General features: G+C 36.8%; 1 protein-coding gene across 6 annotated transcripts in view; it reads right to left on the bottom strand.

Moving 5' to 3' along the window:
- LOC110447431 (girdin-like) overlaps nucleotides 1-19,577 on the bottom strand; it is a 94,045-nt gene that overhangs the window by 32,908 nt on the left and 41,560 nt on the right. For 5 of the 6 annotated variants that reach the window (XM_021493121.1, XM_021493122.1, XM_021493124.1 and 2 more), the window contains exons 4-14: nucleotides 18,432-18,591; nucleotides 14,900-15,042; nucleotides 13,372-13,491; nucleotides 12,992-13,152; nucleotides 12,046-12,127; nucleotides 11,273-11,344; nucleotides 8,210-8,296; nucleotides 7,009-7,155; nucleotides 6,217-6,352; nucleotides 4,116-5,503; nucleotides 384-511 (exon numbers count right to left, since the gene is read on the bottom strand). In XM_021493121.1, the coding sequence (XP_021348796.1) occupies nucleotides 384-511; nucleotides 4,116-5,503; nucleotides 6,217-6,352; nucleotides 7,009-7,155; nucleotides 8,210-8,296; nucleotides 11,273-11,344; nucleotides 12,046-12,127; nucleotides 12,992-13,152; nucleotides 13,372-13,491; nucleotides 14,900-15,042; nucleotides 18,432-18,591 (2,624 nt within the window). The remainder of the gene's footprint in view (nucleotides 1-383; nucleotides 512-4,115; nucleotides 5,504-6,216; nucleotides 6,353-7,008; nucleotides 7,156-8,209; nucleotides 8,297-11,272; nucleotides 11,345-12,045; nucleotides 12,128-12,991; nucleotides 13,153-13,371; nucleotides 13,492-14,899; nucleotides 15,043-18,431; nucleotides 18,592-19,577) is intronic. The other variant, XM_021493123.1, reaches the window with a different exon arrangement.

Here is a 19,577-nt window from a genome sequence, read left to right as displayed (position 1 = left end):
TGATCGAGATTAAATCCTCGTAGCATTGATCTAATTCCTGATCTGGTATTACTGACAGGAAACTTGTAAAGCTGGCCATGCAGCAAATATAGTCAAGTATACAGAGAAATCTGTACATTATAGTAAGGTGCAATACTCTCTCAGTAAGGACATATGCTACCTTACACATTTGTGACTGTATTTTGTGAGAGTTACCTCCAATAAAGGACTGATTAACAATAATTCAGGATGAGTGAATAAATATTTTCTTGTGTACATTTCAAATATATCATCAATTTATTAACAAAGTCTTATTTATCATAAATATTGAACTTGGATGTTTTGTCTAGCTACATTTTGATTGACTTAAATTATTGATATGCAACCTAACTTGTGACTCCTACCTGTCGTCCTGAGAGTTATCTGCCTTAACTAATTTCTCCTTATTAATGCCGACGCGCTCAAGGTCATGTGTTAGTCTGTCCATCTCATTCTTCATCTGTTGGCTCTTTACTTTCTCATTCACCAGGTCCTAAAAATTAAACAAATGGATATAAATGGCTCAAATAAATGAATTTCAATGGATGAAGGGATATGACTGGCTGCAGTGTAAATACTGTATACTTATACAGGATATTTTTTTGCTATGGTTTAATTAACGTCTTTTTCGCCCTTCATAATTACTGCAAATTTATCACAATAATGAAAATAACTACTCAACATACTATACACAATAATAGCATGTGAAGGGTGAAATAAACACGAAGAAAAAACCCAGATTCTACACGAGAAAACCTAACTGGATGAGGTTTCCTGGTATACAGTGGAAGGCTGATTTAGAATGAATGGAATAAATAATTGAAAGACCAAATTGATGAATGAATGATGAATATATAGGTTTTCAAAAAAACATCCATTGATTGTTGCTATGAATGCATGGTGCCCCAAATTTAACAACAATTTGTACTTTGTTACCTTAGAGCAAGTTATTTACTCAGACTAAATTTCACAATTTTTCTCACAACTAGAAAATTTCATAATCACAAATCTTTTTCAGGACTCAGACATCATGTGGAGAAGTAAATTGTGGATGTAGTTTCCAGTGTTATTAATTTTTCATCTATGGAAGAGGGGAGATAATTCTAGATGGCTTTTTGTACAAAAAGTAAAAATAGTGTTGTTGTTTTTTTAAATCCAGATACCCGGTATTGATATATTAAAGAATAAAACAATACACTCAATAAGTGATTGTCATGTTGACCTCCCATTATGCAAAGGTAGACTTAAATAACAAATTGCAGATGTAACAAAGTCTGTGCCCTCACCACTGACTTCCATGCATGGAGCTTATTTTATGCATACAATTTCCACTATGAAGGAATATATATACTGTATACCGGAAAATATAATATACAATATTAAGAAATCACATTTGCCAACATAATATAAGATATTAAGTAATTACATATGAATAGTGAAATTAATATCTGACTTGGCGACAGTTTCATTTGAAGACATACCCCTGTGTGCAGGTGCCATAAAGCTGAAGGTGTTGAACTAGAATAGACCCTAGTGGTCTACACTTATTTTATACATTTATTATAAATTAATACAGCATCACTAACCTCTTAGTTCATACAAATGTATTAAATACCCCAGGTAGCACTATATATAGGTTACCCATACAGGTTTATACTGGTGAGTACATTCCAGATTTCTCTAGCTTTTTCAGTTTGCACATGTACAAGCAAATTATTACTGTAGGTGTTTCATCAAACTATATTTGGTAAAGTGGTGAGACCCTCAGCATTCAACTTGTCAAATCAGGGTTTCAGTTTAACTCTATATGGGATATGTGACGTCCTACAATGGCCTATGGCTCTCATAACATTTGCGCCTTGCCATATAGAGGGGTCAGAATTTGTGATTTTTGCCTGATTTATGTCTTACAAAAATTATTGCAATTAGCAACATGAATAGGCTTTATTACGGCCTAACGAACAGTTGAATACATTTACATTTTTTCAACAATGCAAACTATTTCTTTTTATAACTACTTTCATTACATTTTTATGATCATTGAACCTTCATAGCTCCTTTTTATGCCTGCAATAGTATTATTCCTTTTTATGCCTGTAATAGTATTATTCCTTTTTATGCCTGTAGAAGTATTATTCCTTTTTATGCCTGTAGTAGTATTCCTTTTTATGCCTGTAGTAGTAGTATTCCTTTTTATGCCTGTAGTAGTAGTATTCCTTTTTATGCCTGTAATAGTATTATTCCTTTTTATGCCTGTAGAAGTATTATTCCTTTTTATGCCTGTAGTAGTAGTATTCCTTTTTATGCCTGTAATAGTATTATTCCTTTTTATGCCTGTAGTAGTATTATTCCTTTTTATGCCTGTAGTAGTATTATTCCTTTTTATGCCTGTAGAAGTATTATTCCTTTTTATGCCTGTAGTAGTATTATTCATTTTTATGCATGTAGTAGTAGTATTCCTTTTTATGCCTGTAGTAGTATTATTCCTTTTTATGCCTGTAGCAGTATTATTCCTTTTTATGCATGTAGTAGTATTATTCCTTTTTATGCCTGTAGTAGTATTATTCCTTTTTATGCCTGTAGTAGTATTATTCCTTTTTATGCCTGTAGCAGTATTATTCAAGCAAATGTTATTTTTGCAATCACTTTATATTATAGACCCATGAAAAAAAGACAAAAACATCTCTACAAAAATATTCATCTAGGTACATCATAACCATGCAGAAATCAAAGGGAAGCTACTCTGTTAGTCTGGAGCTCTCTTACTGCCAGCAGACATTACACCAAACTAAATTACCATCCACTTCCTCAACAGGTAAAAAGCTCGGTATTCTAGGAACAGGGAAGTTTCACAACTGTAGCTATAAAATATATGCCCACAGTGATTGGACATTGAAAGCATGGCTAAATTAACAAATCATACCAATATAAAGGAAATTAGTAAAAATCACCCCAGAAAAAACTAGAGTTTTGTTTTTGTGAACAAATACATATGTCTCTCCTTATTAGCCAATAGACAAACTTTGGTATAAAAAGTTAACAAAGGGCCATATCTCTTTATATAGTGGGGCACGCGACCCGAATTTAGAATACGACACACCTACTTCCCAAGATACATTAAAACTGTAGTAAGTTTGGTCAACATAGGTGAAATAACATGGAAGTTATGCCGTGGACAAACTTCAGTATTAAAATAAACAAAGGGCCATAACTCTGTCTATAGTTGGGCATAAAACCTGATTTTAGTGCGAGAGATTCCGCCTTCCCAAGACACATAAATATGGTAAGTTTGGTCAACGTAGGTGAAATAACATGGAACTTATGCTCCGGACAAACTTCGGTATTAAAATTAAACAAAAGGTCATTACTCTGTACATAGTGAAGCACAAGCGCTACTTTCAGTACACTGCACACCTTCTGTGGGTGATGCAGGAATACTTCAAGTTTGATCAAGATATTTTTAACGGTTTAAAATTTACAGGCCTGACAAGAATTTACTGAAAATGTTGCACTTATTTGACCTTTGACCTTGAAGTGAAGGTCACAGTGACCTAATTCCAGTGCACTGCACACCTTCTGTGGGCGATGCATGCATACCTAAAGTTTCATCAAGATATCTTTGACGGTTTAAAAGTTATGGCCGCGACAAGTTGCGATTAGAAGAACCAGAAGAAGAAGAAGAACCAGTACTAATACAATATGTCATTCGAAGGGGAGACATAATTAACATTAGTCACACACAGAATATTCCAAATACAAGTATATATACCTATTGCAGGAATTCAATTTAATGATTTATGAGTCAAATTCCATGTTCCCCATATTATGTATAGATTTTAGATTTGGGTCCTTAAATAATTACAATGTGATTAATAAAAAAGAAAATCGATCTTTTTTCTTCTTCTTGAAATTGAATATGGAAACCTGAATATTATTCCCTTGTTTATCCTATAGGATTGAGTAATATTAACAAACATTCTATGTCAATTTCATAATAACCATACAGACTTTATAATAAAAGTTTCAAAAAAACAGAAAAAAAACATGTTTTTGAAACTGTATCCCTGAATGGAGTGCTATAAAGGGAGATTACTCACCTCCCGGAGTGCTGCTAGAGTCCGCTTTGTGAGGTTAGATTGCTGCTGTAACTCTTTGTTTTCCTTCTCACTTTCCTTCACGCTTGCCGCTGTGTCTTTCTGTCTATCTATCTGCTGTTTCAGGTTACGATTTGATCGTTCTAATGCGCTATGTTTCGTGGTCAAGTCGTCCAGTTCGGAATCCTTTAACTCAATCGACTGTTTTAACCGATTTTTCTCTTTCGTTAAAACAGATTTGTCTTTGGCAAGCCTCGACACTTCACCATCCAACTCGATGTTGGTTTTCTCCAACTCATGGAGACGTTTTGTTGACACTTTCAGAGTTTCCACACTTTTCTGTAATTTTTCGTTTTCAATTTCCATTTCAGTGTTGTCTTGCTCCAGCTGCTGCAGACGTTTGGTGGTCATCTCAAGTGATTTCTCCAGCCGTTGATTTTCGTTATCAAGGTCAAGCAAGTCGAGCTCCATCTGTTCATGTTTGACCTGCTGGCTACGCTGAGCTTCCAAACTTTTTTGGAGCTGCTTGATTTCACGATTCAACATTCCTTTATCATTTTCTAACTCAACAAGTTTTGAAGAGGAGTTCCGAAGAGACTCTAAACTCCTCTGGAGTTTTTGGTTATCTACAGTTAAATTAATGTGTTCCTTTTCCAGATGATCCATCTTTTGTAAAGCACTTTGAAGAGACTCAACATTTTTCTTAAGTTTCCTATTTTCAACTTCGAAATCAGAATTTTCCTGTTCAATTTCCTCGAACTTATCACAAGTTAACTGTAGAGTTGCAATTGTTTTATGTAAATCCGAGTTTTCTTTTTCCAGATTTGCACTGTCTGTTTCTAATTCCGATAACTTATCTGTACTTGCCTTCACTTTATTATACGACTTTTGCACCTGCCTATTTTCGAATTCCAGCTTGGATAACAATTGGTTTTTCGCTATCACTGTTTCATGCATACGTTTGTTTTCCCGCTCAAGATCCTTGAGCTTTGCATCGTTGGTCTGTTCACTTCGTGCTCGAACAGTTTCCACGGTATTTGTCAGGTGGTCATTTTCACGTTCTAACTCTCGAACCTGTCTATCAGCACTTTCCTTGACTGTCTCTAGTGTTTGTGACAACTGTTCTCTCTCATGACTGAACTGGTCTAGCTTTTGTTCTAACTCAATCTGTGACTGTGACATTTCTCGATTGGATTCCTGTAGTTTCTCGACCTTCTTGGCCAATCGCTGGTTCTCTTTTTCCAGTTCTAAAGTCAATGTTGTATTTTCTATAAGTGCACTTTCCCTAGCCTCCTCAACTTTCTGTAGTAATCGCTGATTCTCTAACTCCAGTCTCAGAATCTTGGCGTTGGTCGTTTCGTTGAGTTGATTGGACAATGAACCTCCCATACCTACAAAAACATGAGTACATTAAACGATGAACAATTACTGGACCAAGATCAATACAGACTCCATTTTCTAACATTCATAGGTGTGTATACCATACTTACTAATTAGAGGACCCTAGGGCTTTTTCTGTGTGGGCAGAAAACATTTTCAAAATGACATTGTACCTTTTATCGTGTATCTCAGTTTTTCCTTTATCTGTTACAGATTTCGTTACTTATAACCAGTGGGTTTACCTTCTGTTGTAAAATCTAGTACATGTGAAACAAACATCACACTGTAAAATCTAGTATGTGAAACAAACATCACACTGTAAAATCCACTTTGCCTAATAGGCCTAGTTTGCCTTTATATGGATATAAACAGATTCAAACCAATTCCCTTGTGTTCATTCTCACACATAACTTATTTGTTGGCACTCACTCAAATGGATGGCTTTCATATTCAATTAAATAAACATGTTCGCTATCCTCTATAGGCAATGTATGTATACATGTATATCTTGTGTGAGTTTTAAAGTCAGATGAAAATAAATGACATCTTTTTCCATGTTTATTACACTTTTTATTCTCTCAAAAAATGTAATCCTTTGGTGCTCTTTTTAAGCAATATTTAGATTTTTTATTTTGCCCTTGCAATTGATATTTAATAAAGAAACATATCCCTATATTGAGGTAAAGTTTGATTACTGCTGGGCCTGTGTTAGTGGAATATTAACCTGCTATCCTGAGGCGCGCAGACTCCAGCTCCTTCTCAATGTTCGTACTCTCATTCATGTTAGTTTTCTTTTCAAACTGCAGGTTAGCATTTTCCTCCGTGAGAATCTGTATCTTCTGTCGATCGGTATCTCGTTCCTGGAACAAACACACATCACCAACAAAACTCAGTCTGTGCTACTGTGCATCAAGAAATCAAGAAATGTTATAATTGTGAGATATGCTTGTGATTTTGATTTCACAAAGGGAATGGCAACAGAAGTGGAGATATTGAACAGCGAGATCAGGATTTAAACCCAGAACTACGGATCTCTAGACAAGTGCTTTCACTAACTTGTCTCTATGAGCATCAGTGATAGACCCCATTGAGTTCCAATACAGAAGTAATTCCCGATATGTATGCCTTGTTGAAATGTATTTTAGAAATATTTCATTCTTCTCAAGATAAAAACACAAAAATATCTCGAAAATGTAGACAACCGGGTACATACAGAAAATTTCAAATTACTTCTTTTACTTTTTGTTGTGATACCGACAAAATGAATAACATAAAAGTTTTGTATTCAAAACATGTAACAATGAATGCAGACAAACTTCATTGAGGGGCCACTTGACAAATCACACTCTCTACACAAGTATTTTCAGACACTGTTTTAGAGATCCAAGTCAGACCCCAGATTGGGTTCAAACACTCTGGAATCTTGTGTTTAACTGGGCTGTTTAATTCTCAATGACCGGGGACATAAGGATGTATTAAAATGCACACCTTTCATACCCTGGTGTGTGTAACTCACCTTGGCCTGTTCCTCCACCTGCTGCCTGTATCGTCCGAGCTCATTTTCCAGCGCGATGACAGTCTCCACACGTTTGTGACAGCTGTCCAGCTGTTCCTGAAGCATGTTCTTGGTTTCTATCAGAATCGCATTGTCTTCTCGCAGTTCCTGTAACCGTTAAACATTATCTTCACAGAAACCCCTCAAATAATACCATTAAATGTAACCATTAAACATTAACCCTCAAATAATACCATTAAATGTAAACATTAAACATAACCCTCAAATAATACCATTAAATGTAACCATTAAACATAACCCTCAAATAATACTATTAAATGTAACCATTAAACATAACCCTCAAATAATACCATTAAACATAACCCTCAAACATAACCCTCAAATAATACCATTAAACATAACCATCAAACATAACCCTCAAATAATACCATTAAATGTAACCATCAAACATAACCCTCAAATAATACCATTAAACATAACCCTCAAATAATACCATTAAACATAACCATCAAACATAACCCTCAAATGTCACCATGGAACACCAGTGAAAATATCTCACACAAGTTTCCTTTCTACAGAATTTTAGTGAAACAAGTTTCTTGTGATGCTTTTCTCTTAGGTGATTTACTTCACTTTGCACTTTTTCTAATTTCTGTCACAAAATAAAGTAGAATAAACTTAGAGAAACTGAGACCATTTTCGTGCCTTAAATTGAAGACACGACGTAATCATGTAGTTACTCAAGATGTAACAATAGTGTATAATTACACATCGAAAATGTAGGTGATGGAGTTATAAGGCTGAGTAACAGTCCGACCCTATCATAAATAAGCTTATCACTCAATATTTTATTGAGATTCCGTGAATACAGATCTATAGTATGTGACAACCCAGAAATGTCTTTTACCTCTGCTGATGTTTTACTATGGTTTATAGTTACCCCGGGTATAAGGAAAGTTTGATGCATCGGAATTGTATAAAATGACAAAATTTCACATAGTTCCTTATAACCTAACTCATCTTATTGAAGGAAAATAACTGTATAAACTTACATCTACTCTGAAAACATGAAAATTAAAAATAGATGCACAGCATGTAAAAACTTGAAAATGTCAAGTTCTTCCAGCAAACTGTCCTAATTTACTAGGATAATGATATCCCCTATCTCCCTCACCAAAGGCGATTAATTGTGTAAACTTACATCCACTCTAGACTTGTAGAATTCCAGCTCATTCAATTTCTCCTTCATCTTTGTGATCTCACTCTCGTAGCTCTTCACTTTGCCAAACTGCAACCAACAAAACATTACAGTTACTTCCCTTGTGTTGTTCATCACAAGTTATACAGAGCATTGAATTACAATTTTTTGAAATATTAATTTCAAATTCATCGCGATAACTGTGTTAATCAGGTGTGAATTTAAATGTCAAATCTGTATTTCATAATTTACGTAAATATTTGTGTCATGGTCAGACAACATTAGGCGATTTCTAGGAAATTTCTTAAAGGAACAATTTAGTGAAGTAAGTTTTTTTAATAACCTTGTCACAAAAACTCTTCATGATTCTATAGTTTGATACTCTTTATGAACAATTATGTCGACAAATTGTACAGCCCTACGTTTTAGCGGCAGCTGTCGGTGAATTTCTAGCTAACAAAAATGTCTTTTCAGCCGAGGAGAGAATGTAGCGTCTTGCTATATTTGCCTAGTCGTTCTGAATACAAGTATATGCATATATTCTGAATCAAAATAATTCTTTAACAGCATCTAAAACATCGTTATAAATGAGTGATCTATTTAACGCTCAAACCTATTGATATCGTACTTTCTGCGGTTTGAAATTCTCCCTGCGGCACCCTCTCAGTGCGGCACCCTCTCAGTGCCTGCATGCTCTTACTGAACCTCATTTTATTCAAATCCAATTGTGAACAGAAATATCAGATTCGAGGTATATATTATGATATTTATAATTCTTACTCGCGATGTATTGTGTAAACTCAAAAATGAGCTATGTGTGAACTCAGACTCATAACTGACACTGTGTTGTCGGTCAACAGCGTAGTGCTGTACATGTTTACTTCTCACTGCAAGGCCCGAATATTGCGCTATTTCGGTTGTAGCTATTTTTATCATCAGCTTTCCCAAAAGATGGAACTGACCACACTGGACATTGGCTTCAGGTCATTTCATTATCAACTACGTAAACTTTTGTTGGGAGATACATATTTTCAGTATCGACTTGATTTTCAGGTAATCACCTGTATCATATTATATACCCGTTTCTTTTGTTTTGCTCTCTTACAAAATAAAATGCTCTAATATTTATATCATATTATGATAAAGAGCCAATATTTAACTTTAACCTGTAGAAACGACCTCATCTATCTCATTTAGACAGGTTTACACTGAATATACCCTGAATTCCTTCGCAGAGTAAAACCAGTTTTTGGTGGTCTAAACCTAATGTATATGCCAATATAATAAATTTTTGCTTTGTAACTGAAATTACTGAGTAACATTATTGGAATCTGGAGAGTGAATTTTGTGGACAACAATGCCCAGATTAACAAGAGTCCCCAGTACTAGATTGGAATTTGGAGAGTGAATTTCGTGGACAACAACGCCCAGATTAACAATAGTCAACAGTGCTAGATTGGAATCGGGAGAGTGAATGTTGTGGACAACAACGCCCAGATTAACAATAGTCCAAAGTACTAGATTGGAATCTGGAGAGTGAATTTTGTGGGCAACAACGCCCAGATTAACAATAGTCCACAGTACTAGATGGGAATCTGGAGAGTGAATTTTGTGGACAACAAAGCCCAGATTAACAAGAGTCCACAGTACTAGATTGGAATTTTTAGAGTGAATTTTGTGGACAACAACGCCCATATTAACAATAGTCCACAGTACTAGATTGGAAGCTGGAGAGTGAATTTTGTGGACAACAACGTCCAGATTAACAAGAGTCCACAGTGCTAGATTGAAATCTGGAGAGTGAATTTTGTGGACAACAACGTCCAGATTAACAAGAGTCCACAGTGCTAGATTGAAATCTGGAGAGTGAATTTTGTGGACAACAATGCCCAGATTAACAATAGTCCACAGTACTAGATGGGAATCTGGAGAGTGAATTTTGTGGACAATAACGCCCAGATTAACAAGAGTCCACAGTACTAGATTGGAATTTTTAGAGTGAATTTTGTGGACAACAACGCCCATATTAACAATAGTCCACAGTACTAGATTGGAATTTGGAGAGTGAATTTCGTGGACAACAACGCCCAGATTAACAATAGTACTGAATATACCCTGAATTCCTTCGCAGAGTAAAACCAGTTTTTGGTGGTCTAAACCTAATGTATATGCCAATATAATAAATTTTTGCTTTGTAACTGAAATTACTGAGTAACATTATTGGAACCTGGAGAGTGAATTTTGTGGACAACAATGCCCAGATTAACAATAGTACACAGTACTAGATTGGAATCTGGAGAGTGAATTTTGTGGACAACAATGCCCAGATTAACAAGAGTCCACAGTACTAGGTTGGAATTTGGAGGGCGAATTTTGTGGACAACAACGCCCAGATTAACAAGAGTCCACAGTACTAGGTTGGAATTTGGAGGGCGAATTTTGTGGACAACAACGCCCAGATTAAGAAGACTCCACAGTACTAGATTGGAATTTGGAGAGTGAATTTCGTGGACAACAACGCCCAGATTAACAATAGTACTGAATATACCCTGAATTCCTTCGCAGAGTAAAACCAGTTTTTGGTGGTCTAAACCTAATGTATATGCCAATATAATAAATTTTTGCTTTGTAACTGAAATTACTGAGTAACATTATTGGAATCTGGAGAGTGAATTTTGTGGACAATAACGCCCAGATTAACAAGAGTCCACAGTACTAGATTGGAATTTTTAGAGTGAATTTTGTGGACAACAACGCCCAGGTTAACAATAGTCAACAGTACTAGATTGGAATCTGGAGAGTGAATTTTGTGGGCAACAACGCCCAGATTAACAATAGTCCACAGTGCTAGATTGGAATTTGGAGAGTGAATTTTGTAGACAACAACGCCCAGATTAACAATAGTCCAAAGTACTAGATTGGAATCTGGAGAGTGAATTTTGTGGACAAGAACACCCAGATTAACAATAGTCCACAGTGCTAGATTGGAATCTGGAGAGTGAATTTTGTGGACAATAACGCCCAGATTAACAAGAGTCCACAGTACTAGATTGGCATGGAACTGACCTTTTCCCTGAGGATGTCCAGTTCGTCTCGAAGTGATCGTGCTGACCGGGCGTCCTGAATCAGTTCTACGTTCTGATAAAATCAAAAGGCAAAATTAACATCTGACCGTACATACCTGGAACTAACCCTTTAATTTATGTGACTTTTTATTTTTCAAAAATTCAAAAAATCCGGTGTAATGGCTGAAAAAGGTAGTTCTGTGGTAGATATTTATACGTCAACATTATATTCCTTATAATTTTTCAGGAAAACATTTAGTTGCTAGTAATTGTTGAAGTTTTATGGAGTTTTAAATCATCATTTCAAGTTTCTATGCAGAATCCACCTCAAGTTTTCAAACAGTACATATCCCTTATTATAGCACCTAAAAAAAAAGAGTATTTGGCACCATGTCACACCTGGGCCCGTATTCATGAAACCGTTCTCGTGCTCAAACATGGCTTTTGTGCTCAAGCCTGATTTCTTGTTCTGGTTATAACTCAATAAATAAATCTGATTTTGTCCCCGAAGCTGAATACTGTTTTCGATGATTTCATTTGACTTTTTGATCGTTTGACATTCTTTAAGTGAGTTACAAGAAAGTTGGTTTGAGCACAAGATCCATGCTTGAGCATGAGGTTTCATGAATACAGGCCCAGGATATTGCCAGAATTGTCTCTGACTGGTCAACACCCAGAGCTTCACAAAATAGATTTCTAATTTTTCCAGTGTTAAGAGCTGTTTCCACTGGTAAAGAGTTAATATTTGTAACTGCTGACTACATAGGGCCTCACCTCATTCCGTAATTTGGCGACAATGATTTTATTCTCCTCCTGGTCGTCCTTCAGGTCTGTGATGAGTTCCTGTTTATCCTCCCTATGACACCACAGAACAACGTTAATGTATCACATGGTACAGAGACAAACAATTACTCACATAAGTCGAAACACGAAAATATCAAACAGTCCAAACATTTACGAAAATATTAAGTAGGAAAGGGCATCTTGTTCGGGACCAATGTTAAATATCAGGATTCCTATTTTAAATCCTTACGCCATGTTGTACCCTGGGTAATAACTGTTACCGTATCAGAGAGTTCCCATCCTCTTTCTAAATGAGGACTTCAGACCAGCAATGACTGTTGTCTCACACTGACTTAGCCCAGACCATCTAACTCTTGGTAAGTGATCTTTGACTTTTGTGGAAATTGTGACTTGTATGGGACCTAGAACCTAAAATGGGACTTTGGACTGGTGTGGAATCTAAGATCGGTATGAGTTGTATAATCTAAGATCTGAACAGATGTATGGTATGAGTTGTATATTCTAAGATCTGAACAGATGCATGGTATGAGTTGTATAATCTAAGGTCTGAACAGATGGATGGTAGGAGTTGTATAATCTAAGATCTTAACAGATTTATGGTATGAGTTGTATAATCTCAGATCTGAACAGATGGATGGTAGGAGTTGTATAATCTAAGGTCTGAACAGATGGATGGTATGAGTTGTATAATCTAAGATCTGAACAGATGAATGGTATGTGTTGGATCTGACACTTGAGGCATTTATTTGAAAATTGGGAATTACATGGAAGCCTATACTGGTATGGAATCTAGAACAGGACCTGGTACTTGTGTGGGACCTAGGACACGACTTTAAATTGGACTTTAATGGGACGTGTGTAGGACAAGGACAGGACCTTGGACATTATATGGCACCACTGTGGGTCTAACACTTACAGTTCTTGTCGTAGCTTTCGTATCCTGGCCTTGGCATCGGCCAGCTCGACCACCGTATGATGTTTGTCGGGACTGGATGTGGGAGGGGTCACATTGAGCTGGGGTGTTTCCTGTATCTGCGACTGGTAGAAATCACGCTCCTGAACCAAGTCACTAGTCGCCTATAACAAAATTCGCTGTCTAGTTTATTTTTCTTCATAATTTTTAATAGAAAGTCTTACAAAAATGTCTATATGTGACCTTATCTTTTCTGGATAAACTTGGCAAATAGATGTAAAATTCGAGTAAGTCATGCCATTACACATTTTAATCAGTGACTGAGATGGATATTTTGTCCGGACTTAAGAGCCATATTTACAATGGTTAGTAAATTAACCTACCTCAACCAAATCATCACGTTCCCGCAGGACTCGGGTCAAGTGATTGAACATCTTTTCCGTGTACGTCTCCAGATGTTCCGTCGGTTCCATAGACAACACACATTCAGTATCATCCGTAACCTGCAGCAAAAACACCCAAAAAATTTGTTTTCACAGTGTACAATCAGCTATACCAAATCTGAAACAAAATCCGCAAAATAAAAACTTTTGATATCGAAACATATGCTTGTTTGCCATAACTGACCCATTTACATAACAATGTATCATGAAAGCATATAGTATAAGGTTGTAGAGAAGCAGATAACTACCACCTTGAGGTAGACACCAGCTTGAAGGTTTATTGGCCACATGTATTGCCAGACACTCGGTGTTAAAAATCAGGGTCAAACATCCCTTGCGTAATTGAAAACAAGTCTGACCTGTGTACAGACAATGATTGAGGCCCCCTACATAATTGAAAACAACCACAATGAATTTCATCATAAACATCCACAAAGAATGACTGGGAAGTAAAGCACTTCCCCATACTTGACAATCTTTCAAGAAATTTTCATCAAGACAAACTGTACAGCAAGTTCTGAAACAGTCTAAATATAGTACTAGCAATGACCTGTATTTAAATACACTTGCATCCCTAGATTTCAGAAGCTTTACAAATTATTGCAGCAAAATACTATAATTTACTCATATTTAGCGAAATACTGCATCTGATTGACTGTAAAACAAACAAGACAAAGTAATACAAGCTACCCACATGTCAAAGAATGTAGCCATCTTATTGCTGTTATTCAGACTTAACAATTAAGAAAATAAAAATCCCAAGATACATAAGTATAGCATGTTATGTAACTGTAAGTGAAATAGCAAGGTAGTTATACTGTGGCATACCTTCATCATTAAGTATGAACAAAGGGCCACAACTCTGTATATTTACATTTGTGCTGCAACCCACTATATGAACATTACCAGCAGATTACAGCAGAAATGCATTTCATTTGAGTATGAACGCAAAAACTCTCGTGATGTAATATGTGGTTTACTTATGACGTCATAGATTAACCTTGTTCAATGAGAATCTTGTTACTTTCCTTTGATAACATGGAGAATGCCCCTACGTCAAACGCTCAAATAACTACAGTTAATTATTGGCGCCAATTTTGTTTAAAAATGTCTGTTCCGCCAATGTCGTTTAAAGGAAGACGCATATACAAAATGCAGTAAATACGTTATTTATTTAAGACCAAATAAATCAAATTAAACAACTGCCCTATAGTAAAAATGTAAATATATGGAATGAACGTTGTTTTTTAAATTTTAATGCCGGTATGAAAGCAAATTGATCCATATTAAAATGAAGCCCTGTAACCCACATACCGGCATGAAAATTTAAAAAATGCCGTTCAATCTATATATAAACTGATAAAAGAGACCTGATTCAGTATGCCACACTATGCTATTCCACGAGGAACCAACAAAGTTTGAGGTCCAATCTGGTATATACGAGGCAGGACTTATAATAAACATTTACCTCCTTGATGTGTTCCACGATGGCATGTTGGACGTCGACGTCGAGACGTTTGATTCCATCAATAAAGTCCTCTTTGCGCTCACACTGGACAGCACAGCCAAGGATAAGGAGGATCGCCTTCTTAAGCTCCTGGAAACTACCGTCTGTAACACCCAAAAAGTAAGAAATCTGAACATGAACACATCTAGATCTAGTAACCATTAATTACCCCGCTCATTGCCTCTTATTCATAATTTGAGCAAATCCTTATGCAATGATAATAACATCAAGCATGAACTCTAAAATCAAAGTTCAATGATCTCGAAAAGACACTACCATGAAACAGTCCCAAATCCTAATTCTTTTTATTCTACTTATCATTTTAACCGAGTTGGACCAAATTTGAGCAAAGTATCATGTTTTCAATAGATTGAAAAATGTTAAAAATTTGACATTGGACATGCAAAACCCATTCAGCCTAGATTTCAACTGAGGTGAAGTTTAAAACATTCTAAAATATGAAAAATGTTCTCTGCCCGAAAGATATCAAGAGTGGAAGGGGGAGAGAGGAGGTAAGCAGATAGAGGGATGGCCAGTTCTAACATCACTATAGAAGGGCACTGAGAGAGAGATATAATTGTGTTAAATTCCGTACAGGTGGCCAGTTATTCTTACTCTCGGTATTAATATTATGACTACTATACGTACAGGCAGACAAGCCCTGGGGCTTTATATATTACTATAACCGACAACCTATAGCCAGATCTCGTCCAGGCAGACAAGCCCTGGGGCTTTATATATTACTATAACTGACAAACTTTAGCCAGATCTCGTCCAGGCAGACAATTGCAAGCCCTGGGGCTTTATATATTACTATAACCAACAGCCTATAGCCAGATCTCGTCCAGGCAGACAATTGCAAGCCCTGGGGCTTTATATATTACTATAACCGACAGCCTATAGCCGGATCTCGTTCAGGCAATAAGCTTGTATTGGTGGCAGAGATTTAAACAGAAGACCAGTTTAAAAAATCTCCTGTTCCATTGGGATGAGAACATTCCACACTAATAATGAATTTATTGAGTAGATAATTGAAATAATTTGCCCAAATCCTCTTCTACAATTACCAGGGAGAATGTCGGTAATTACCCATTTTTCTGCAATTTAAGTGAATTGCTTTGTGTTAAAGTGTTTAGTGTTGGATCGTGGAGTGAGAGGAAGTTGAGTTTACAATGAAGAATAAACCTCAACCAAAAGTCAGGTTGTTATTATAAATCCTTGGTCTTTTCTTGTATATTTCCAGGTGTTTTCCAGTGTCATCTGGAAGGAACCCTAATTGGGATAAATTAGTGCCATGTCGGATAAAATTACGGAGATAAATTGGTATAAAAATAATCTATTGAAACACAATCATTAAAATATGTAAGGATGTCATATAAAAATATCACATTATGAATTCAGAAAAATAATAACGTCAATTTATTAAATTTTTCAACCTTAATATTGTCATATGCAAAATGCCTTTCCAGGTCCTATCAGTTACATCCGGTTTGTTGCTGTGTCCTGGAGTCACGTACATTTTTATCTTAATATCGCATCAAATTAAACATGAAAATGAATTTGTCTGGAAAAATAGGTGAAATTTTATTAGAAAAGGAATGAGTCAGAAAAATAAAGTCAGCTAAACACAATTGTAGCTTAACTCACTCGCCCCTGAAATTTCATAATGAGCTATTCCATCCTTTGCATTGGAAGAGTTTAAATGTGTCTTCAGGGGTGAATGATTTAAATACCCCATTATTGAAAACTAATGCATAGTATCATCCTCAATTCATTGGACTGCAGTGAGGCGACTATACCGTATTTAACTGTAAATACGTCCCCTCTCTCTATTAAACCCCTACCAAACTTTGGTAAAAGTCCAGGAGCACGGTGGGTGCTTGCAATTAAGCTTTCCCATTCCCCATGTTTAATATATTTCAGCTGAGCAGATGACACGTGTAAGTCTGAACTATGTTTCTGTCGCAGCTTGTTGCTAGTGTGAGTTAAATCCTTCCAACAGTCATCCTAATGGAACCCACTTTGACTTTTAAAATCCTCACTTTCTATTCTAATATGCTAATGATATCCCCTAATAGACCCAACACCTGGGTTAAAACATACCAGGTCTTCTAATGATTGCCTGCTCAGTTGTCTGGCTTGAACATGAAACTAAATGGGGAGACTTCGGTAACAACACAATTGTATACAAGTATATTGAAAGCGGAGAAATCCCAAAGAACAATTTGTTTCTGTGTCTGTTGCCTTTTCCAATGATATTATACATGAAGCGGTGATATATCTGAAAAAAGACCCCAGAGAAAAGATGCAGATACCACACAGAAAAACAGAAGAGATACTCTATTGAAAAGATATAGATATGCAGAGAGGTATAGGCCTATGCTTCCTAGAGAAACGGAGATATCTGAAGTAGAAATATATATCTCCTGTCAGAGAAAAGAAACCATCTAAGGACGTATCCTAACCTCTATTACACATCACAAGCTAGTGGTCAAGAGTCCAGTGTTGGTCAGGACAACCCTTCACTACAGCCCTGTTTCTACTGAAGTGACTAGAAGTACATATCACATGTATATACCTGGTCTGTCTGTTGACAAACAAGTCCGAATAAATACAGGAACAAACACACACACCTCATTTGAGTAGGCTGTACGTACCCTCATAACCCTGAATGTACCTGTGTACATACGCACACTGTCTGATTAGCCGAAATAGCCTCAGCATACTACACACCTTCTTTGATTAACCAAACTAATCTCTGTTAAACAACTAGACACCACCTACATTTAATTTAACACTTACAGAATGTCTGTAGCTCAACTTATTCATTTAGATCTGTGTAAGACTAGGAAATATCACCAACGGCTCCTTTCTCTTCTCCATTTCCAACCCGACATCTTTCAATGACCTTCATGGCCCCTTATTCCTTTCTTTAATTTAAATTTCCTTGTCCACTTACTAACCCTTGATCGTTTAGTCCCTGCTCCAGTAACTTATCTGTCTTATAAACAACCTTCCTGACCATGATATTGAATTCACAAAACCCAGTATCCTCCGGTCCCAACCATGTGTCTCCTGCCCACCTCCCCCACCGACTCTGGTTCCTACCTTCTTCCTACCTCCTAAATAACCATCCCTTGGTACCTTGAAGCGGAAATAGGGACACTTAGTGATTTACCATTTTCTGGGTGATTACAGATGGGGCTGATATTTGGTAGCTTACCATTTTTTGGGTGATTACAGATGGGGCTGACAACGGGTAACTTACCATTTTCGGGTTGTTGACAGTTGAGGCTAACAATGGGTAACTTACCATGTTCGGGTTGTTGACAGATGAGGCTGACAATGGGTAACTTACCATGTTCGAGGTGTCGACAGATGAGGCTGACAATGGGTAACTTACCATGTTCGGGTTGTTGACAGATAAGGCTGACAATGGGTAACTTACCATGTTCGGGTTGTTAACAGATGAGGCTGACAATGGGTAACTTACCATTTTCAGGGTGTCGACAGATGAGGCTGACAATAGGTAACTTACCATGTTCGAGGTGTCGACAGATGAGGCTAACAATGGGTAACTTACCATTTTCAGGGTGTCGACAGATGAGGCCGACATTTGGCAGTTTCAGTACAAGTAATTGTTGTAACACCTCCTGAAACATAAATACAAATCAGAATTATGAGACAGCTTTATTCAGCACAGTGCAACACAGCATACCTCAATATTGAATTGGTTACTGGAAAAGAGATCCAGACAAGGGGGGACACAGCTAAGTTATCTAGACAAGGGGGGACAAAGCTAAGTTATCTAGAAAAGTGTTGACACAGCTAAGTTATCGGTATTAGACCAGCTGCTGACCTACACTGTTTGGGTATATTTAATAAAACTAGGTAACTTACCATGTTCGGTGTGTTGACAGTTGAGGCTAACAATGAGTAACTTTCCATTTTCGGGTTGTTGACAGTGGAGGCTAACAATGGGTAACTTACCATGTTCGAGGTGTCGACAGATGAGGCCGACATTTGGCAGTTTCAGTACAAGTAATTGTGGTTACACCTCCTGATAAATAAATACAAATCAGAATTATGAGACAGCTTTATTCAGCACAGTGCAACACACCATACCTCAATATTGAATTGTTTACTGGAAAAGAGATCTAGACAAGGGGGTACACAGCAAAGTGATCTAGACAAGGGGGGACGCATCTAAGTTATATAGACAAGGGGGGACAAGGTTAAGTTACCAGGCCGGGGGGGGGCCACAGCGAAGTGATATAGACGTGGGGGGCCACAGCTAAGTTATCGGTATTAGACCAGCTACTGACCTACACTGTTTGGGTATATTTAATAAAACTAGGTAACTTACCATGTTCGAGGTGTCGACAGATGAGGCTGACAATAGGTAACTTACCATGTTCGGGTTGTTGACAGATGAGGCTTACAATGGGTAACTTACCATGTTCGAGGTGTCGACAGATGAGGCCGACATTTGGCAGTTTCAGTACAAGTAATTGTTGTAACACCTCCTGAAACATAAATACAAATCAGAATTATGAGACAGCTTTATTCAGCACAGTGCAACACACCATACCTCAATATTGAATTGGTTACTGGAAAAGGTATAGAGACAAGGGGGGAC

Source organism: Mizuhopecten yessoensis, unplaced genomic scaffold (genome assembly GCF_002113885.1).
Source record: "Mizuhopecten yessoensis strain PY_sf001 unplaced genomic scaffold, ASM211388v2 scaffold3375, whole genome shotgun sequence".
Lineage (NCBI taxonomy): Eukaryota > Metazoa > Mollusca > Bivalvia > Pectinida > Pectinidae > Mizuhopecten > Mizuhopecten yessoensis.
This window is presented reverse-complemented; position numbering and strand designations above follow the sequence as displayed.